The sequence below is a fragment of the Nerophis ophidion genome, linkage group LG23, assembly GCF_033978795.1.
Source record: "Nerophis ophidion isolate RoL-2023_Sa linkage group LG23, RoL_Noph_v1.0, whole genome shotgun sequence".
Classification (NCBI taxonomy): Eukaryota; Metazoa; Chordata; class Actinopteri; order Syngnathiformes; family Syngnathidae; genus Nerophis; species Nerophis ophidion.
Genome location: NC_084633.1, coordinates 30914011 through 30937680, shown reverse-complemented (window position 1 = coordinate 30937680; position 23670 = coordinate 30914011). Strand labels below are relative to the sequence as shown.

The following is a 23670-nucleotide window of genomic DNA, read 5'->3' as shown; positions in this document are numbered from 1 at the left end:
TTTAGCGTAGTAACACATCAGCATGCTTCGGTATTAGCTGTAAAAGCTAACAACGGAAAGAGATAAGTTTGCTTCTACGGGTTTGAGTTACACAATGCGATAGAACATCAATCTGTACTGATTGAAAAACATGAACAATCCAATTACAGTACCTGTAAAGTATTAGCCCACATTTAATGTTTTGTTTGTACACAGCTAGCCAGACAGCGTATGTACTGTAGTTGTACTAACATGCATGACGTGCTGCGTGTATCATGATCGATATTAAAGTGACTCACCGGATGGACAGTTGTGCGTTTGGTCCAGCTGGCCGGAGACGTTTTTTTCATTTAGGTCGAAATAGCCTGGCTTCATGTTCTACATTTCTAGTGTCAAAAGTCACTTTCACCTCACTCTCTCGGCTTCTGTCTGCACCAAAGACGCACCCTTCCTTTGTGCCAGCTTCTACTAGCAGTAGTTTATCCTCAGTATGTTCAGCTTCAAAAATATGAGCTTGTAAATCCTCATTTGTCCGAAAATAGCCGTCTTTGTTGTCTTGTCATCGATTCTGCCGTGATTACAACACACACGCGCGTTTGTTTCCGCAAGTAGGACACACATTTGTTTCAAGAAGTCGGACGTGCGTTGCAATGGAAACAAAAATCAATGCGCTGAAGAAATCATTCATTAAAATGTGTCAAATATTGTATATATTACATATTGTCATGAATTTGTCTGTTACTACATTATAGATGTATTTGCAGTGTGTATAGAAAACGTTGATAGAGGGTTTTGAAGTTCTCTTAGAGGGCTTTGACGGCTACAACCGTGACTCCCATTAGCCGCATCTTCGGACCGTTTTTAAATTTTTATTTTTATTTTCTTTAAAATTCAAAAAAATAAAAATGTGTGTGTTTCTTGTCTCTTATGATTGTGAACCACAGGCAAAATTCCTTAAAAAAGTGCAATTCCCCTTTAATATCAGACCTTTTTGATCCATGCTAATAGGTTATATCGCACCGATATCAATATTGAGTTGAGACAGATCTTTAATGTAGCTTGTCTGTCGTAATGATTCACAAGGCGTTGCATATTGCTTCTCATTCATCAACAGATACAAACATTAGGTAACATACTAAATAATGCCGACATGATTTTTCATGGCAATTTGACCATAGGTACAACGCATACAGTATGAACCACTATGTAGGTCCCAACAAAATACTAGACTGGCACATTCAACTTAATAGCAAAGGCAACTTCCTGACTAGACAACACACCGTAGCTTTTACACTACTGCCGTCTAATGTTTTGGAATGGCCAGTGCATCTACAGTTTAAAATATAATACTTGCAAATGAGACTCAGAAGTGTAAGAAATAAAGATATAACAACTGACCATCCATCCATCCATCCATCTTCTTCCGCTTATCCGAGGTCGGGTCGCGGGGGCAACAGCCTAAGCAGAGAAACCCAGACTTCCCTCTCCCCAGCCACTTCGTCTAGCCCTTCCCGGGGGATCCCGAGGCGTTCCCAGGCCAGCCGGGAGACATAGTCTTCCCAACGTGTCCTGGGTCTTCCCCGTGGCCTCCTACCGGTTGGACGTGCCCTAAACACCTCCCTAGGGAGGCGTTCGGGTGGCATCCTGACCAGATGCCCGAACCACCTCATCTGGCTCCTCTCGATGTGGAGGAGCAGCGGCTTTACTTTGAGTTCCTCCCGGATGGCAGAGCTTCTCACCCTATCTCTAAGGGAGAGCCCCGCCACACGGCGGAGGAAACTCATTTCGGCCGCTTGTACCCGTGATCTTATCCTTTCGGTCATAACCCAAAGCTCATGACCATAGGTGAGGATGGGAACGTGGATCGACCGGTAAATTGAGAGCTTTGCCTTCCGGCTCAGCTCCTTCTTCACCACAACAGATCGGTACAACGTCCGCATTACTGAAGACGCCGCACCGATCCGCCTGTCGATCTCACGATCCACTCTTCCCCCACTCGTGAACAAGACTCCTAGGTACTTGAACTCCTCCACTTGGGGCAGGGTCTCCTCCCCAACCCGGTGATGGCATTCCACCCTTTTCCGGGCGAGAACCATGGACTCGGACTTGGAGGTGCTGATTCTCATTCCGGTCGCTTCACACTCGGCTGCGAACCGATCCAGTGAGATCTGAAGATCCCGGTCAGATGAAGCCATCAGGACCACATCATCTGCAAAAAGCAGAGACCTAACCCCGCGGTCACCAAACCGGAACCCCTCAACACCTTCACTGCGCCTAGAAATTCTGTCCATAAAAGTTATGAACAGAATCGGTGACAAAGGACAGCCTTGGCGGAGTCCAACCCTCACTGGAAATGTGTTCGACTTACTGCCAGCAATGCGGACCAAGCTCTGGCACTGATCGTACAGGGAGCGCACCGCCACAATAAGACAGTCCGGTACCCTATACTCTCTGAGCACTCCCCACAGGACTTCCCGAGGCACACGGTCGAATGCCTTCTCCAAGTCTACGAAGCACATGTAGACTGGTTGGGCAAACTCCCATGCACCCTCAAGAACCCTGCGGAGAGTATAGAGCTGGTCCACAGTTCCACGACCAGGACGAAAACCACACTGTTCCTCCTGAATCCGAGGTTCGACTATCCGGCGAAGCCTCCTCTCCAGTACACCTGAATAAACCTTACCGGGAAGGCTGAGGAGTGTGATCCCACGATAGTTTGAACACACCCTCCGGCCCCCCTTCTTAAAGAGAGGAACCACCACCCCGGTCTACCAATCCAGAGGTACCGCCCCCGATGTCCACGCGATGCTGCAGAGTCTTTTCAACCAAGACAGCCCCACAGCATCCAGAGCCTTAAGGAACTCCGGGCGGGCCTCATCCACCCCTGGGGCCTTGCCACCGAGGAGCTTTTTAACTACCTCAGCGACCTCAGCCCCAGAAATAGGAGAGTCCACCACAGATTCCCCAGGCACTGCTTCCTCATAGGAAGACGTGTTGGTGGGATTGAGGAGGTCTTCGAAGTATTCATTCCACCTATCCACAACATCTGCAGTCGAGGTCAGCAGAACACCATCCGCACCATACACGGTGTTGATAGTGCACTCCTTCCCCTTCCTGAGGCAGCGTATGGTGGTCGAGAATCGCTTCGAAGCCGTCCGGAAGTCGTTTTCCATGGCTTCCCCGAACTCCTCCCATATCTGAGTTTTTGCCTCCGCGACCGCTGAAGCTGCACACCGCTTGGCCTGTCGGTACCTGTCCACTGCCTCCGGAGTCCTATGAGCCAAAAGGACCCGATAGGACTCCTTCTTCAGCTTGACGGCATCCCTCACCGCTGGTGTCCACCAAGGGGTTTTAGGATTTCCGCCCCGACAAGCACCAACTACCTTGCGGCCACAGCTCCGATCAGCCGCCTCGACAATAGAGGTGCGGAACATGGTCCACTCGGACTCAATGTCCAGCACCTCCCTCGTGACATGTTCAAAGTTCTTCCGGAGGTGGGAATTGAAACTTTCTCTGACAGGAGATTCTGCCAGACGTTCCCAGCAAACCCTTACAATGCGTTTGGGCCTCCCAGGTCTGTCCGGCATCCTCCCCCACCATCGCAGCCAACTCACCACCAGGTGGTGATCGGTAGAAAGCTCCGCCCCTCTCTTCACCCGAGTGTCCAAAACATAAGGCCGCAAATCCGATGACACAACTACAAAGTTGATCATGGAACTGCGGCCTAGGGTGTCCTGGTGCCAAGTGCACATATGGACACCCTTATGTTTGAACATGGTGTTTGTTATGGACAAACTGTGACGAGCACAAAAGTCCAATAACAAAACACCACTCGGGTTCAGATCCGGGCGGCCATTCTTCCCAATCACGCCTCTCCAGGTTTCACTGTCGTTGCCAACGTGAGCGTTGAAGTCCCCCAGTAGGACAAGGGAATCACCCGGAGGAGCACTTTCCAGTACTCCCTCGAGTGCTCCCAAAAAGGGTGGGTACTCTGAACTGCTGTTTGGTGCATAAGCACAAACAACAGTCAGGACCCGTCCCCCCACCCGAAGGCGGAGGGAGGCTACCCTTTCGTCCACCGGGTTAAACTCCAACGTGCAGGCTTTGAGCCGGGGGGCAACAAGAATTGCCACCCCAGCCCGTCGCCTCTCACTGCCGGCAACGCCAGAGTGGAAGAGGGTCCAGTCCCTCTCGAGAGAAGTGGTTCCAGAGCCCTTGCTGTGCGTCGAAGTGAGTCCGACTATATCCAGCCGGAACTTCTCGACTTCGCGCACTAGCTCAGGCTCTTTCCCCCCCAGTGAGGTGACGTTCCACGTCCCAAGAGCTAGCTTCTGTAGCCGAGGATCGGACCGCCAAGTGCCCTGCCTTCGGCTGCCGCCCAGCTCACATTGCACCCGACCTCTATGGCCCCGGCTATGGGTGGTGAGCCCGTTGGAGGGGTGACCCACGTTACCTCTTCGGGCTGTGCCCGGCCGGGCCCCATGGGAACAGGCCCGGCCACCAGGCGCTCGCCATCGTGCCCCACCTCTGGGCCTGGCTCCAGAGGGAGGCCCCGGTGACCCGCGTCCGGGCGGGGGAAATCTGGGTCTATGTTTTTTCTTCTTCATAAAGGTCTTCGAACTGCTCTTTGTCTGATCCCTCACCTAGAACCTGTTTGCCTTGGGAGACCCTACCTGGGGGCATAAAGCCCCAGGACAACATATCTCCTAGGATCATTGGGACACGCAAACTCCTCTACCACGATAAGGTGGCAGCTCAGAGAGGAGCACAACTGACTAGTAACTAGTCACAACTGACTAGTAAAAGTTAAATTGTTTTTAAAATGGTTTTATTATTAAACAATTAACATTTATAACCATGTAAACATACACAAAAATTCTGAAAATCAGTACCATTAAGTACTGGTATCGATTCCCAGGTACCAATAATTGGTATCATGTATAACATTCTTACAATAAAAATGCATTTGTGAAAAACATATAGTTTTTTTAAGGTAATTTAAATTATGCAAGCAAATCATTCACTGTGATTAATCACGAATAATCAAAATTCAAAAGTGCGACTAGTCTGATTTAAAATGAATTGCTTGACAGCACATGACAAAATGCATGTATTGGCACAAATGTAAGTAAAAATGTCTGTCGGTTCAAAAATCCTTAAATAAGTCAACATGCAAGTAATGTATGCAAGTTTCACTTTTACTACACTGTTGACGACCGCTTATGTTGACGTGTGTCAGCCAATCCAAGGGATCGTAGCAAGTAATAAACTCCACGTCGGATGAACAACTCTTCAATACATGCACAAAAGGACATCAAATCACACACTCTAAGAATAGTCGACAACTCATTTTGTCGCTTTCATCACAACACGGAATAGAAATAGTAATGATATTCGCAACCCTGCTTTCATACTGCCACAAAAGTTCACAGCTGAGTTATTTTGTGTCCTCCTTACTAGCAATTAGAGATTAGATTTCCATTTAGCCTCTAAAGCCTTATTTTACACAGTCTTGTTGACATTGAACTTACACTATGATGTAAAACACCAGCATGTGATTTTAAGACATCAGGACCTGCGGTGTGACAGCAGCACCTACAATAAGCTTATTCTACCAAGCACCCCCATGTAAACAGTTACCTACTGTTAGCACTGCTATGACTCCCTGTTAAGGGTACAGAAATGCTCAGAGGCAACAATCTGGCCTCGATTCCGGGTTATACGGTACATGCATTCATAATGGATTTTTCAGTATGGAACATTCAGTACAACACAGAGGGTACTGAGTTGTTATAGTCACATGTCTGCTCCGGAACAAATACAGCAGTATATGGCCCAGCTTTCAAATTATGGTGTACAATACAAACGTACACTCCTGGCGTCCATCCAAATAAACCCAACGTTTAATTCTCATAATATTTAGCTAACTATAAGTAGTTCAAACCAGTGACCTGCTGACCTGTTGTCTTCAGGTTAACCAAGTATGTGGTTGAAATGTTTTTATATTTACCATATGCTCAACACTTTATTTTCACCATTAAGACGATGTTTCTTTAAATATATATGTATATATATGTGTATATATATATATATATATATATATACACAGCACAGGGCAAAAGTTTGGACACACCTTCTACTCATTCAATGCGTTTTCATAATTTCCATGACTTTTTACATTGTAGATTGTCACTGAAAGCCTCAAAACTATGAATGAACACGTACCGTTATCTACTTAACAAAAAAAGGTGATATAACAGAAAACATGTTTTATATTCTACTTCCTTAAAAATAGCCACCCTTTGCTCTGATTACTGCTTGTGAGCTTTAAGAGGTAGTCATCTGAAATGGTTTTCACTTCACAGGTGTGCTTGAAGCTCATTGAGAGAATGCCAAGAGTGTGCAAAGCAGTTTTTGGAAAACATGTTTTCATTTATTTCACCTTTTTTTTGTTGTTAAGTACATAACTCCACGTGTCCATTTTTGATGACTTCAGTGACAATCTACAATGTAAATAGTCATGAAAATAAAGAAACCGCATTGAATGAGAAAGCGTGTCCAAACTTTTGGCCTGTACTGTCTGTCTGTCTATGGATAGAGAGTGTGAGAGAACGAGAGCGATACATATACAGTATATAGATACACACAAACACACATATATACAGTATATGTGTGTATATATTTTTTCATATTTAATTTCACATTTTTGTGTACCGGTATATACAGCATTTATATATATGTATATGTTTTATATATATATATAAATGCTTAGAATATTTTGTTGCATAATCAAATATTAAAGTTTAGAAGATAAACATTTGTTATGTCAAATTATACAATGTTCAATAGGAAAAATAAAGTACTTTATTGACGCACATTATTTTAAGGCTTTTGTGGGGCACATAAAATGAGGTGGAATGCCAGATCTGGCCCTCGTGCCTTGAGTTTGACACCTGTGCTGTAGGTGAACTAGGAGAAGAACCATTACTGTTGCCAGACGGGAGCAGTGATGGAGGCTTTATGTATGCCCGAACAATCTAGTCAAAGCTACACCCGAGCAGCGCGCCAGGTCCCACTACCTGAGGTTCGTGTTGACACAGCGTGCTACGTATCCGACAAGGGGCTCCTATCTGGCGGTGGCACATGTCGATTGGCCCCGCATTCCGCATTTTACATCTCAGAACATCCTCCCAACACACACACTATACGCAGGGGGTACCAACTCCCCAATAAATGTGTCCCATGGAATAGTTAACTATTCTAAGACATTACTACTTTATATACTTTTAAATGTGATGGCAAAGTTTTTTTGTGTGTGTTTACCGGTGTTTTGAGGAGACATGCACACCTAATGGAATTCATGCACCCCTTGCATTTGCGCATGTATATGTACCTAAAGAATGTGGAACGGTAATTAAAGGAATCTTTCACATGAACACAAACAGTACGCTAAATCAGTGTTTTTCAAACTTTTTGGAGTCAAGGTGCATTTTTTTCTTTGAAAAAATCCGGAGGCACACCACCAGCAGAATTCATTAAAAAATGTAACTCAGTAGACGATAAAAAGTTATTGTCACAATTGTTGGAAATTAATTTAAACCATAAACAAGCATTCATCACTATAGCTCTTTGTCTCAAAGTAGGTGTACAGTCACGACCTGTCAAATCACACCGTGACTTATTTTAAGTTTTTTGGTGTTTTCCCGTGCATTGTGTTTTAGTTCTTGTCTTGTGCTCCTATTTTGCTGGCTTTTCCTGATTGGTTGCTATTTTCCTGTTGCAGTCTTCCTTTGGGCGCTATTCCCCGCACCTGCTTTGTTTTAGCAATCAAGAACATTTAAGTTGTTGCTATCTCTTTTTGTGTGGACAGTGTTGATTGTCATGTCATGTACGGATGTACTTTGTGGACGCTGTCTGCTCCACACGCTGTAAGTCTTTGCTGTCGTCCAGCATTCTGTTTTTTCTTTACTTTGTAGCCAGTTCAGTTTTAGTTTCGTTCTGCATAGCCATCCCTAAGCTTTAATGTATTTTCTTAGGGGCACCCACCTTTTGTTTATTTTGGGTTTAAGCATTACATACCTTTTTACCTGCAAGTTGCCTCCCGCTGTCGCCTGCATATTGTGATCACGACAAAGCATCACCGTTGTTCCCGACATCTATTGAGCGTTTAGCTACTGGCTGCCACCTACGGATATGGAAGAGAATAACATGGTTACTCTGCTGAGCCCCGCATAGTACAGACACTCAGCAACGGCACATTATTTGCAGATTATAATTACTGTTTTGTAAAACATATTTTTAACCCAAAAAGGTGAAATTACATAATTTCCCACAGCACACTAGACTGTATCTCACGGCAGACGAGTGTGCCACGGCACAGTGGTTGAAAAACACTGCACTAAATAACGCTATATTTTTATATATTGTCCTTTATAATACATGTTTCATGCTACAAACTGTTAAAGAATCTATTGTACGATACATTACCGCTGGTAATGGATTCATGTGAAGATATCGAAAATCATGGGTCGCAAGACATGCTGGTAGAGATTTTAGTTTCCCAGAAAAAAACTACACAAAAAACAACCTAATAAATCAAACACTTAATTGTTTGGAGTGTGAAAAAATACAAAAAATCTGCATTATTTAGGATATCTTTGATTCATACAGGTGCACAGATGCAGGATTTCCAAAGCGGAGAACGCCTAGCCATAACAACAGTACTGGTTCACTTCCTATTCCATACAGTTAATTTGTACAGTGGTGTGCAAAAATATCACAACACTTAACCTGAACTGGAAAATTACATTTCTTTTCAATGACATTACCCCAAACTCGCCATTAAACCCTTGTTTCTTTCATAGTAGAACGTTTAACCATACGCATATTACATAATGAATGTTCCAGAAACATAATGAGGGATGAGTTGGAAGGAATTTGCACAGATGAAATGTATGCTCTACGGAAACTCTCTGGAATGAGCTTTGAGAGCACAGAGTTTGTAACTCTCTGCAAATATATCAACACAATGCCAGAAAGATGTGCTATTGCCACACTAAATATTAAGACTGAAATGTGAAAAAGGACTGGACTGATACATTTGTAGGCAAAATATTCTCAGTACCTTGGCCCTTAAAGGGGAACATTATCACCAGACCTATGTAAGCGAGAATATATACCTTGATGTCGCAGAAAAAAGACCTTATTTTTTTTAACCAATTTCCGAACTCTAAACGGGTGAATTTTGGCGAATGAAACGCCTTTCTATTATTCGCTCTCGGAGCGATAATCCGCCATTTTCTCAAACACATTACAAAAACTGAGTCAAATCAGATCTGGTATTTTCCGTTTTTTCGACTGTTTTCCGTACCTTGGAGACATTATGCCTCGTCTGTGTGTTGTCGGAGGGTGTAACAACACGATCAGGGATGAATTCAAGTTGATTTACGTGGAGTGTGCATTGATTAGCACGGCATGCTAATCGTTTGGTCTGCACATTTTACTGGCGATGCTACGACAGTCATGGCACAGAGATGTATAGATATACTGCGACACTCAAAGCAGATGCATTTCCAACGATAAAGTCAACGAAATCACAAAGGTGAGTTTTGTTGATGTTATTGACTTATGTGCTAATCAGACATATTTGGTCGCGGCATGACTGCCAGCTAATCGATGCTAACATGCTATTTAGGATAGCTATATGTACATTTGTAGCTATATTTGCATCCAGCCTTTCCCTCCACCCACATTTAATGCCAAACAAACACTTACCAATCGACAGATTTAAGTTGCTCCAGTGTCAAAAGATGCGAAAGTCCCTCGTTTGGTCTGCTACGACAGACATGGCACATAGATGTATGGATACCCTGCGACACTCAATCGTTGGTTAGAAGGTGATCGCCGAATAGCTTCAATAGCTCTTCGCTCAATAGCTTAAGTTTCTTCTTCAATTTCGTTTTCGCTATCTGCCTCCATACTCAAACCATCCGTTTTAATACATGCGTAATCTGTTGAATCGCTTAAGCCGCTGAAATCCGAGCTAATGTCGCTATATCTTGCTGTGCTATCCGCCGTGTTGGCATCACTAGATGACGTCACAGGAAAATGGACGGTGGATTTACAGATAGCGAAAATCAGGCACTTTAAAGCGTTTTTTCGGGATATTCCATGATGGGTAAAATTTTGAAAAAAACTTCGAAAAATAAAATAATTCACTGGGAACTGATTTTTATTGGTTTTAACCCTTCTGAAATGGTGATAATGTTCCCCCTTTAAAGTGAAATTTTGTTTCTGGGAACAAATAAATCACCAGTATCTTAAGATTTGACAATTGTTCTAATATTTGTGCACAACACTTTACATGTTTGTGTATTGTGTACATTCTTGCATCAATCAGAGAACAGTGCAATTTGTTTCGCTCAGAATGTTCACATCGAATGATTGAATCGTGAAAGCACCCTAAAACAAACTAGTGTTTGTACCGTTTGTCGTCTAGCCGGAATTCAGTTCCAAACTGTCCCAACCGAGGAAATAAAAAACTTAACTGCACAAAATCACCTCACTCTCCGCTGACCTTTCAGTGGTCCTGGATGACTCCAAGCGTGTGGCCAAGCGGCGTCTCATCGAGGAAAACCGTGAGAAAAGAAAAAGGGAGGAGTTGGTGCGGACATTGCAGGTCAGGCCGGAGCCGAACACCACGGAGTGGGAGCTGATCCGCATGGTAACGGATGCCCATCGGAACACCAACGCACAGGGATCCACCTGGAAACAAAAGCGCAAGTTTCTGGTGAGACTGAAACATTTTAAAAATATGTACAGTACTGGCCTAAAGTTTAGACAGACCTTCTCCTCATTCAATGCATTTTGTTTATTTTCATGATTATTTACATTGTAGATTGTCACTGAAGGCATCAAAGCTATGACTGTGGAGTGATGTACTTAACAAAAAAAGGTGAAATAACTGAAAACATATTTTATATTTCAGTTTCTTCAAAATAGCCACCCTTTACTCTGATTGCTGCGTTGCAAACGCTTGGCATTCTCTCGATGAGCTTTAAGAGGTAGTCACCGTCACCTGAAATGGTTTTCACTTTCATAGGTGTGCTTGAAGCTCATCGAGAGAATGCCAAGAGTGTGCAAAGCAGTACTCAGAGCAAAGGGTGGCTATTTTGAAGAAACTAGAATACAAAACATGTTTTCAGTTATTTCACCTTTTTTTGTTAAGAACATAACTCATTCATAGTTTTGATGCCTTCAGTGACAATCTACAATGTAAATAGTCAAGAAATGCATTAAATGAAAAGGTGTGTCCAAACTTTTGGCCTGTATTGTGTGCGTGCGTATGTGTGTGTGTATGTGTGTATATATATATATATATATGTATATATATATATATATATATATATATATGTATATATATATATATATGTATATGTATGTGTATATGTATATATATATATATACATATATATATATATATATATATATATATATTTAAGCATATTTTTTTATACATATATAAGCACTATAACCTAATTTACATTATGCTTTCTTGAAAGTTAATTTTTTATGACTTTCCAAAACGAAAACGTTTTTTAAAAGACAATCACAGTTTCAGTAATATAGCAGTTAGAACTGCATTCATAAAGTGCAGTGCTTGAGGGTAGAAGTCATGTGATTTTTTTGGGTAATTCCCACCCCACAGAATTCTATGTCTCATGTGCAATTTCCATGCAAGTACTTTCTTGTAGCTGTTGTGTATTAATAGTCACGTGTTGTAGGCAACGGCTCATTTGTACTTATGTCAATAAATATTGCTCATGGTAAATATTCTCACACCGTATGTTTTCTTTTGGAACGGTTCCATTAACTGGAACTGGTTACATGCAGCTCATCTTTTCATGTTAGAGGCAGTCATTTATTAAAATCTAACCTAACAAATCTTGCCTTTTCATGAACTTAAAAATCTGATTATTTTATCACCAATTTAGACTTTTTTTTAAAATTTATTATAGGAAAAAAAGACAATTAATGGCAATGGACAAAATACTCAATACAATGTCAAACATGTTAAACAGTAGCTCAACATTTAAAGTGTTTTACCCATATGGGGCGGCATAGCTCAGTTGGTAGAGTGGCCGTGCCAGCAACTTGAGGGTTGCAGGTTCGATTCCCGCTTCTGCCATCCTAGTCACTGCCGTTGTGTCCTTGGGCAAGACACTTTACCCACCTGCTCCCAGTGCCACCCACACTGGTTTAAAATGTAACTTAGATATTGGGTTTCACTATGTAAAGCGCTTTGAGTCACTAGAGAAAAGCGCTATATAAATATAATTCACATCACAATTCACTTCACAATGAATCATTCCATATTTGTTTCCAGTCAGATGATATTGGCCAGGGCAAAGTGGTGCCCACGTCCGAAGGAGATAAGGTGGACCTGGAAGCCTTCAGTGAGTTCACCAAGATCATGACACCGGCCATCACACGTGTGGTGGACTTCGCCAAAAAACTGCCCATGTTCTCAGAGGTAGGTCATACGTCAACTCGGGACGCGTCGATCGGTCAGCCAGCGATCAGTATCATGAAAAATTATGTGATCGACATTGCCGATTAATGCTTTGAAATGTTGATCATCTCTGGCTGACACTGTTTATTTTAAGTCCCGCGGATGACAAGCAGCGAATTATGTTTCTTCATACACAGTGTAGATGCCGCTCGTCTAAGATAATAAAACTTACTTCTTCTTAGTATCATTACATATTATCATTATAGTACGTGGCTAAACATGTTACACAACGAGAACTTTAAAAAACACCAAGAAATAAGTGCTTAGTAAACATTAAGAAATATAGATGGAACCGATTTGCAGCAGAATGTAAGCAGTTGTTAACAGGAAACTAACGAGTGGATTATTTAGATCGGTGGTTGTCACCAACTACCATCTCAGAAAAAACTTGGCTCTCCAAGTACCACCATAATGACCAACATTAAAATACAACAGCGAGTAGGCCTAAGTTTTCATGAAAAAGTATGTTTAATACTTTTGGCCACTGTAAATCTACACACAGTAACCCTACACTGTGTTTGAACAAAGGAAAATAAAACACTGTACTTTAATCAAGTGATTCTTTGGCAAACCACTAGATGGAGCCTGCGTACTAGAGAGAAGATAGCTTAAGAGCCATTGTCGGTGTGTCAGTAATGTTGCGGCAAGAAGTACACAACACATCCATAGATTGGTGGTGTTGATACCAAGGGTTGTATCAGTATAGGCTTAATACTAGAAGGATTACATCAATATTTTTATTTTATCAAAATCCTGTATGTGTTGGCCCTGCGATGAGGTGGCGACTTGTCCAGAGTGTACACCGCCTTCCGCCCGAATGCAGCCGAGATAGGCTCCAGCGACCCCATAAAGGGACAAGCAGTAGAAAATGCATGGATGGATGTATGGTTGTTTTTGTTCTTGTTTACAAATTCATTGATAGCTTCCTGGACACAGGAGGACTTTGATGGCAACACTAAAGGATTTAAATGAGTACTTGATAATCGTCGCGTTTGTTTAGTTATTGACTTTTTCAATATTGTGTTGATATTGTTAAACTGTCAATATCACTCTCCATAAATACATTACAAAATGTAGCAGTTTAAGCCAAGTTTTAGCTTAGCTGTCGGCATTGAAAGGCATTCATCGGCAATGGCGATCACATACTTTTTCCACAAACGTCGTCCAATACTGATTTGTGGGCCATCGATCAGCGTGTCCCTGCTTTGCACTGATCAGGAAGTCACAGTGTGGACCATTACCGCTGTCCCTCATGTAAGAGGAACATATTATTTGTTTTCAAGCATTCCACAATTTATTGATCTATTAAGTCAGTGTTTTTCAACCACTGTGCCTCGGCACACTAGTGTGCTGTGAAATATTGTCTGGTGTGCCGTGGGAAATTATGCAACTTCCCCTAATTGGTCCAAAAAATATTATTTGTAAATCAATCTTTATAATCTGCAAATAATGTGCCGTTGTCTAGTGTCTGTGCTGTATGGAGCTTGGCAGGGTAACCATGTAATACTCCATATCAGTAGGTGTCAGAAGGTAGTTCATTGCTTTGTAGAAGTTGGAATGCTTCGAGGATAGTTTGTCGTGATCCCAATATGCAGAGCACAGCGGGACACATCGTGCAGGTACAGTAAAAAGTTATGTTACGCTTAAACCAAAAATGAACAGAAGGCAAGTCCCGCTAGGAAAAGCCACTGAAGCATAGGAATGACTATGCAAAACAAAAGTCAATCAATCAATCAATGTTTATTTTTATAGCCCTAAATCACAAATGTCTCAAAGGACTGCACAAACCACTACGACTACGACATCCTCGGAAGAACCCACATAAGGGCAAGGAAAACTCACACCCAGTGGGACGTCGGTGACAGTGACAATGATGACTATGAGAACCTTGGAGAGGGGACCGAAAGCAATGGATGTCGAGCGGGTCTAACATCATACTGTTAAAGTTCAATCCATAGTGGATCCAACACAGCCGCGAGAGTTCAGTTCAAAACGGATCTAAGACAGCAGCGAGAGTCCCGTCCACAAGAAACCATCCCAAGCGGAGTGGGATCAGCAGCGTAGAGATTGCCCCAACTGATACACAGGTGAGCGGTCCATCCTGGGTCTTGACTTTGGACAGCCAGTACTTCATCCATGGCCAATCTGACCGCAAGGGAGGGGGGGACAGAGGAGAAAAAGAAAAGAAGCGGCAGATCAACTGGTCTAAAAAGGAGGTCTATTTAAAGGCTAGAGTATACAAATGAGTTTTAAGGTGAAACTTAAATGCTAAGTAAAACTGAACTAGATACAAAGTAAAAAAAAAAAAAATTGAATGCTGGACAACAGCAAAGACTTACAGTGTGTGTCCGTACATGAAATGACAATCAACAGTGTCCCCACAGAGAAGGGTAGCGTCCGCACAACTGAAATAGTCTTGTTTGCCAATACAAAGCAGGTCAGGCAACAGCACTCAAAAGGAAGGTGTGAAGCTGCTACAGGAAAACACCAACAAAACAGGAAGAGCCACCAAAATAACAGCACAAGACAGGAACTAAAGCACTACACACAGGAAAACAACAACAAACTTAAAAAAAAAAAGACAACCTGATGGAGTTTCATTTTTTTACGTTTCTGCTGGTGGTGTGCCTCCATGTTTTTTCAATTAAAAAAATTGTGCCTTGGCTCAAAAAAGGTTGAAAAACACTGTATTAACTATCCGTCTACCCATCCATCCATTCAACTATCTTCCTTCCAATTGCCCACCTTTTTACAAGAGAAGTGCTTCAGAAATGGATGGATTTATTGTGAAATGCCATAAAGATTAACAAATGTGCTTTACTTTCATACAGATTTGCATAAATAACATAGCAGTTGACAAAAAAGTGGAAAAACTGAATAATCGCTCATCATCATCCAGCAGCTCTGTCAAATATTAAGCATTCATATTGTTGGTTAAGCTGGTTAATCGGGAACCGAATTAGTCCTCGGCTTTGTGACTCCATTTTCTGACAGTCTGCGAGATACTAAATATTCAACTTTGACCTGAACATTGGGTAAAATCCCGCCGCATTGTGAAATGTACTTCCCAGCTTCCTTGTGAGGACCAGATCATCTTGTTGAAAGGCTGCTGCATGGAGATCATGTCGCTACGCGCCGCCGTTCGCTACGATCCGGACAGCGAGACGCTGACGCTGAACGGCGAAATGGCCGTCAAGCGTGAGCAGCTGAAGAACGGGGGGCTGGGCGTGGTGTCGGACGCCATCTTTGATCTGGGCAAGAGCCTGGCACACTTTAATCTGGACGACTCCGAGGTGGCGCTGATGCAGGCCGTCCTACTCATGAGCTCAGGTGAGAACATCTTTTTTCAAAGATTTGTATTCTTCTATTGCAGGAGTGTCAAACTCGTTTTCACTGAGGGCCACATCACACTTGTGGGCCACTTTTAACAGTGAATAAACATTTTGCCTATGCATTTATTTATTTTTTTACATACACCGTGAAAATATATGTGGATTTTACAGTAAAAAAAAAAAAGGCAACTCAGGCACCAGAATTTTACTGTAAAATATACAGTGGTTTTTTTTACAACATTTTGAAACTCAGCACCACTGCTTTTTATGGAAAAAGCTGGCAGTTTGGCCGCCAGATTTCTACTGTAAATTTTCACGGTGTTTTTTTTTTTTTTTACAAAATATTAATGTAAATGGAAAACAAGTACCGTATTTTTTCGGACTACAAGGTGCACTTAAAATCATTTTCTCATAAATCGAGTGTGCATTATAATCCGGTGCACCTAATGTATGACATAATTCTGGTTGTGCTTACCGACCTCGAAGCAATTTTATTTGGTACATGGTGTTCACGGTGGCAGAGGGGTTAGTGCGTCTGCCTCACAATACGAAGGTCCTGCAGTCCTGGGTTCAAATCCAGGCTCGGGATCTTTCTGTGTGGAGTTTGCATGTTCTCCCCGTGAATGCGTGGGTTCCCTCCGGGTACTCCGGCTTCCTCCCACTTCCAAAAACATGCACCTGGGGATAGGTTGATTGGCAACACTAAATTGGCCCTAGTGTGTGAATGTGAGTGTGAATGTTGTCTGTCTATCTGTGTTGGCCCTGCGATGAGGTGGCGACTTGTCCAGGGTGTACCCCGCCTTCCGCCCGATTGTAGCTGAGATAGGCGCCAGCGCCCCCCGCGACCCCAAAAAGGGAATAAGCGGTAGAAAATGGATGGATGGATGGACATGGTGTAATGATAAGTGTGACCAGTAGATGGCAGTCATACATAGGAGTAACGCGTAAACTGCAAGATCACGCCAGTAAACAACACCACAACTTTAGATGTTCCATTGACAATATAGAACTATATACAAACAATGCTCAAAAATCTGTCAAAAAGTTTTTAGTATGACTTTGGTAAGTTATGAAGCCGCACCGCTTGATGGATAATCAGCGCATTAAACATACAAGTATTACTATGGTGTGTGTGTAAGGACCGCAAAATGGCACCTATTATCAGACATATTACCTGCCGTTTTGTTTCACAATATTAGGCAAAACCAACTTTTCTTACATTCTGGTGTGTATTTGGGATCTGCATAACTCCTGAAAATGTATGCGCGTCCGCTATTGTAGTCCGTATTCATAGGTTTCTTCTTATTCTCTACCTTCTTATGTGGCATTCATCATCCGCTGTTGCCATTTATAATATAAAGTAGCGTAAGGTTTTTATTCATATCTGTCAGTATACTAGCTATCAAAGCGCAAACAACTGTAATGGGTTTACATAATTCACCCACAGAACTTTAGTTAAGAGAGTTCCGGTCAAACGGTTTTTAACGGGACACATTTCCGGCGTTGTTGCAGTCCGTTATTAGTTTAAGTAAATTCTGAATGTCATTCAAACAGTTAGCTTCATCTTTTGACACGTCTTCCACTCCCGTCCTTCCACGCTACACCGCTACAACAAAGGTGATGTGGAGAAGACGATGTCGAAGGTGAGCCACGTAAATAAGACCGCCCACAAAACGCTCCATCCTGAAGCGGCTGATGATCAGTAAAACATAATTTATGCAACATTTTGACCAAAGAACCACCATTACATGTTATGTAGACCACAAGGAAATGTTTTAAATTTCGAAAAAATGTATATGACTCCTTTAATGCGCTTATAATCCGGTGTGCCTTTTGTATTAAAATAGACCTGGTTGAACCCGCTCATCGGCAGTGCGCCTCATAATCTGGTGCGCCTTACGGTCCGAAAAATACAGAACCACTGTTTTGTTCTTTTAATTCTGCAAATGAGCTGCCAGTTTTTACAATGGAAAAATGTGGTACCATTTTTCTTTTCATTTACAGTAAAACACCGTAAACACAACAAACGTTGATTTTACCGTAAAATAAAAACTGGCAACTAAACCGACAGAAAATTATTGTAAAAAACAGTCGTTTTTTCAATTTACAATAAAAACACAGTACATTATTTGTAAATTATGTTGTAATTTTTTACAGTATCCAATATGATGGATAACTTGCTTTGAAATCATAAAGTCCAGCAGACATTGAAGTATTTTTTATTTAAGTACGATCATGTAATATTTGTTGCAATATTGGATAACATTAATGTTTCAAAGGTATGTAATTTCATGCAGTACCATATTTTCTGGAGCATTGGGCGCACCAGATTATAAGGCGCACCGCCGGTGAGCGGGTCTATTCAGGTCTTTTTTCATCTTCAAGTCGCTTTCTGACAGTCGCTTCAGGATGCGCCGTTTTCTGGGCGGTCTTATTCACGTGGCTCATCTACGGCAGCGTCTTCTTCCCGTCATCTTTGTTGTAGCGGTGTGGCATGCAAGGACGGGAGTGGAAGAAGTGTCAAAAGATGGAGCTAACTGTTTTAATGACATTCAGACTTGACTTCAATCAATAACGGAGCAGCATCTCCTCATCCGTGGCTCACTAGTGCAACAACGCCAAAAATGTGTGCCGTGAAAAAACGTCCGACCGGAACTCTCTATTAACTACTTAAGTTCCGTGGGTGAATTATGTAAACCCACTACACTGGTAGTGTTTAGCACTTCCTTAGCGAGATATAAGTTAGAACTTTACACTACTTTATATTAGAAATGGCAACAGCGGAGGATGAATGTCCCATAACAAGAAGATAGAGAAAAAGAAGAAGCTTATCTGCTACGTTATCGCCACGGACTACAGTGGCGGACGAGCGCAAATTTTCAGGACTTATGCAGATCTCGAATACGCATCAGCAGGTATTGGAGGTAAGAAAAGTTGGTTTTGCATAATATTGTGAAACAAAACGTCAAATAATATGTCTGCTAATGAGTGCCATTTCACGCTCCTTATACACACCATGGTAATACTTGTACCTCTGACTAAAGTAGCCGTAATGGGCCGACAATCCATCAAGAGGTGCGGCGTCAAAGTTATACTAAAACATTTTGGCATATTTTTGAGTGGCGTGTGTAATGTTCTTTATTTTCAATGGAACATTTAAAGTTTTGGTGTTGTTTACTGGCGTCATATTGCAGTCTACACGTATCTCTTATGTGGGACTACCATCTACTGGTCACCCTTATCACTACACCATGCACCAAATAAAATGGCTTCGAGGTCAGTAAGCACAACCAGAATTATTCCGTACATTAGATGCGCCGGGTTATAAGGCGCACCGTCGATTTTTGAGAAAATTAAAGGATTTTATGTGCACCTTATAATCAGAAAAATACAGTAAATATATTTTTTCTCCTAAAATGAAAAAAAAAAAAATCATAAGAGAGAAAGGTACTTTTTTGATGCATAGTATTTTCAGGCGTTCATAGGATATATAAAATGATGTGGCGGACCAGATTTGGCCCACGGATTTTAAATTTGATACTTCTGTCTTAGAGTTTGATGGCACACAGGAGACGGATTCAATGAAACTTAGGAATAAGGAAAATGCTGCAGGCAAGCTCAGTGCTTTGATCTTTAGTACACAAGTTCACATTAAACTGCAACAAAAAGTATCATTCAGGTAATGAACCTCGTGTTGGAGCAACAAGGCCTTGTTGTTGTTGTTTATTTTTCTACTTAAGGGAGATATTTCTCCGCAATGTTTATGCTTTCACATGTAAATCTCATTATATGGATTCCTTCTCTGCCAGCAGCAATGTCGCACTGTTTTTTGCAATTCTTCAAAGCTTTATTGTGCTTATGTTCTCAAACGTCGCACCCCAATAGAAAGCCAAGGTGATGATTGATTCAAGCTATCATTAAGGTATCGAACTGACTCACATTTTTACGCACATGATTTCAGTGAACGTGGCAAATTATAATTGTTGCATCTTCATACTCTGGTGAAAAAAAAACTGAGTGGGAGTCGATCCTATGTTTACACGTATTTAGTGTAATGGTACATGAATTTGTAATGGCATGTGGATATATAAATATTCACATTTTTATTATATACATCATTATTGCCCTCTATCGTTACATGCAAAATTAAATGTGTGATTATTCTGATGAAAACATTGTTTTGTTTAACATTAATCCAAAATATGCTGTGAATTACAGTGATTAATCATAATTCATCAAAATCTCAATTGTGATTTATCTTCTAAATTATGTAAATGAGTCATTTACTAAATTAATTACAATTGATCAAAATTGTGACTAATTAATGATGAGTCCCACTTCTCTGTGAGCGTTTTAAGTGTTTAGAAAAGCGCGATATAAGTCTAAGTTATTATTAATCTATTAAAAAAAGTATTGTTTGACATTAATTTAAAATATAAAGTACAGTAAGGCAATACTGCAATTAATAACAATTCTAATTTGTGGTTAATCTGATGGGATTTTTTTGGTTTGACGTTGATTTAAATTATGCAGGAATGTCATTACTGCAAATAATTGTGATTTATCAAGAACAAATATTATTATTCTGATGAAAAATTATGTTTGACTTTAATCTAAACTTTGCAAGTGATTTTCATTCGATACGTTGTGATTAACCCAAATAAAAAATCTGATGACATTATTTTGTATTATTATTAGTTCATTATAATCGAATTAACTATTTGGTGGACTATAAACCATTACTTTTTTCCATGCTATTGTAATCTAATCAAGCTAGCGTCGTTAGCCTTAGCTAATATGCTTAACACGTGTACGAGTGTCTGTGTTAGGATTATAAATGTACAATGGAATTATTTTTGTAATGTTTCAGTTTCACAAATTCCTTGGTTAAGTCACTGAAACGTCACCTTGGAGTTATAGAGTCTGTTTAGCTGATTCTGTTTTATTTGATCAGCCGTTTTACTGCCGTGTTACAGGCACCGTTTGGAAACAATTAGGGTATGTAAATAATCATTTACAAAAGTATTTCTATGTAAATAGCTAATTTCACAATGTATTACATACTTTGAGACACTAGTGATTTAGGGCTATATAAGTGAACATTGATTGATTGATTGATTGATTGATATGCAAAAAAAAAAATTAGGTTTATGAGTTTGAACATCAAATATCTTGTCTTTGTAGTGCATTCAATAGCTCGGTTGGTAGAGTGGCCGTGCCAGCAACTTGAGGGTTGCAGGTTCGATTCCCGCTTGTGCCATCCTAGTTACTGCCGTTGTGTCCTTGGGCAAGACACTTTACCCACCTGCTCCCAGTGCCACCCACACTGGTTTAAATGTAACTTAGATATTGGGTGTCACTATGTAAAGCGCTTTGAGTCACTTGAGAAAAGCGCTATATAAATATAATTCACTTCACTTCACTGTATCTGCGACTTATAGTTCGGTACGGAATAATCAGTACAGGCCAAAAGTTTGGACACACCTTCTCATTCAATGTGTTTTCTTTATTTTCATGACTATTTACATTGTAGATTGTCACTGAAGGCATGTAAAATTATGTACTTAACAAAAAAAGGTGAAATAACTGAAAACATGTTTTATATTTCAGTTTCTTCCATATAGCCACTTTTTGCTGTGATTACTTTTTTGCATTCTCTCGATGAGTTTCAAGAGATAGCCACCTAGTGTTGTCCCGATACCAATATTTTGGTACTTTTCTAAATAAAGGGGACCACAAAAAATGTCATTATTGGCTATATACCTCCTGTACTTAGTATCATTACAGTGGGTGGTAGGTGTAGATCCAACAATGGCGTTTTTTATATTGTAGCGTCCCAAAAGAGTTGGCGCTGCAGGGAATTCTGGGAATTTGTTCTGTAGTGTTTATTTTGTGTTGCAGTGGAAACCCATTTCCCAAAATGTGTTTGTTATTGTTGTTTAGTGTGGTTTCAATATATGGCACATATTTATGACAGTGTTGGTGTTGTTCATACCGCCACCCTTAGTGTGCCCTTAAATTTGCGTCTGTGTAGTATGTTCAAAGTTAAAATGACTGTCTTAAATGTTTGTAATCAGACATGATGAAATGAGCCAAATGTACTTGATATAGTTAGTAATCTTGAAATACACACAACATTGATGACTGCGGACAGTCAGATGATGGGTGGGGGACCGGTAGGGGGTATGCAATACCGAACAACCCTATAGTCACCTGAAATGATTCTCAACTCACACAGATGTGCATGCAGCTCACCGAGAGATTGCCAAGAGTGTGCAAAGTAGTAATCACAGCAAAGGGTGGCTATTTTGAAGAAACTAGAATATAAAACATGTTTTCAGTTATTTCAAGTTTTTTTTTGTTAAGTATATAACTCCACAAGTATTAATTCATAGTTTTGATGCCTTCAGGGACAATCTACAAGGTAAATAGTCACGAAAATTAAGAGAATGCATTGAATGAGAAAGGTGTGTCCAAACTTTTGGCTTGTTTTGTACTTTGGGTAGGTTTAAAATAGTCTTAACAGAAGGGCAATGCAGCCATTGCAGCACCTGCAGTAAACAAACTCATCCAAAATATGGCGCTGTTGCACAAAATTTAACACACTTATCCAATGTGTTTGCTTGTTGTTTTTTTAAAGTATTTACTTCATAGCTGGCTGTCGGCGTTGAAAAATCCATAGATTAGCCGGACCGTTTTTTAAGCTGCAAGGTTCAAAGCATAGGAAAAAAATTAGCGGCTTAAAATCCGAAATTTACGGTACTTTTTGTACTGTCAACTCTTTTCTGTCAAGTCATTCATCCATCCATCCATTTCCTACCGCTTAGTCCCTTTTGGGGTCGCGGGGGGTGCTGGCGCCTATCTCAGCTACAATCGGGCTGAAGGCGGGGTACACCCTGGACAAGTCGCCACCTCATCGCAGGGCCAACACAGATAGACAGACAACATTCACACTCACATTCACACACTAGGGCCAATTTAGTGTTGCCAATCAACCTATCCCCAGGTGCATGTCTTTGGAGGTGGGAGGAAGCCGGAGTACCCGGAGGATGATTATTATTATTTTTTTATGATGATTTGCCTTATTGTAATTGAATGCATCTTTCATGAAAATTAAGGAAAGGCATTGAATGAGGAGATGGTGTGTCCAAACTTTTGGCCTGTACTGTATATGGAAAAAATATTTTTTCCTCTAAAATTTAGTATGTGCGACTTACAGTGGGGAAAAAAAGGATTAGTCAGCCACAGATTGTGCAAGTTCTCCCACTTAAAATGATGACAGAAGTCTGTAATTTTCATCATAGGTACACTTCTACTGTGAAAGACAAAATGTGAAAAAAAAATCCGGGAATTCAAATTGTAAGAATTTTAAAGAATTTATTTGTAAATTATGGTGGAAAATAAGTATTTGGTCAACCATTCAAAGCTCTCACTGATGGAAGTAGGTTTTGGCTCAAAATCTCACAATACATGGCCCCATTCATTCTTTCCTTAACACGGATCAATGGTACTGTCCCCTTAGCAGAAAAACAGCCCCAAAGCATGATGTTTCCACCCCCATGCTTCACAGTAAGTGTGGTGTTCTTGGGTTGCAACTCAGTATTCTTCTTCCTCCAAACACGACGAGTTGAGTTTATACCAAAAAGTTCTATTTTGGTTTCATCTGACCACATGACATTCTCCCAATCCTCTGCTGTATCATCCATGTATCCATTTTGGTATAAACTCAACTCGTCGTGTTTGGAGGAAGAAGAATACTGAGTTGCATCCCAAGAACTACTGTGAAGC

The 23670-nt window shown here is 41.1% G+C and overlaps 1 protein-coding gene and 1 long non-coding RNA gene across 4 annotated transcripts in view; one reads left to right on the top strand and one right to left on the bottom strand.

The window, feature by feature from the left end:
- Positions 1-10735, bottom strand: part of LOC133541061 (uncharacterized) — a 50646-nt gene extending 39911 nt beyond the window's left edge. The window contains exons 1-2 of the long non-coding RNA XR_009803785.1: positions 10556-10735; positions 8059-8164 (exon numbers count right to left, since the gene is read on the bottom strand). This is a non-coding gene — a long non-coding RNA (uncharacterized LOC133541061). The remainder of the gene's footprint in view (positions 1-8058; positions 8165-10555) is intronic.
- LOC133541057 (thyroid hormone receptor alpha) overlaps positions 1-23670 on the top strand; it is a 172076-nt gene that overhangs the window by 146622 nt on the left and 1784 nt on the right. For all 3 annotated transcript variants that reach the window (XM_061884132.1, XM_061884133.1, XM_061884134.1), the window contains 3 exons: positions 10563-10768; positions 12365-12511; positions 15622-15880. In XM_061884132.1, coding sequence (XP_061740116.1) covers positions 10563-10768; positions 12365-12511; positions 15622-15880 — 612 coding nt within the window. The remainder of the gene's footprint in view (positions 1-10562; positions 10769-12364; positions 12512-15621; positions 15881-23670) is intronic.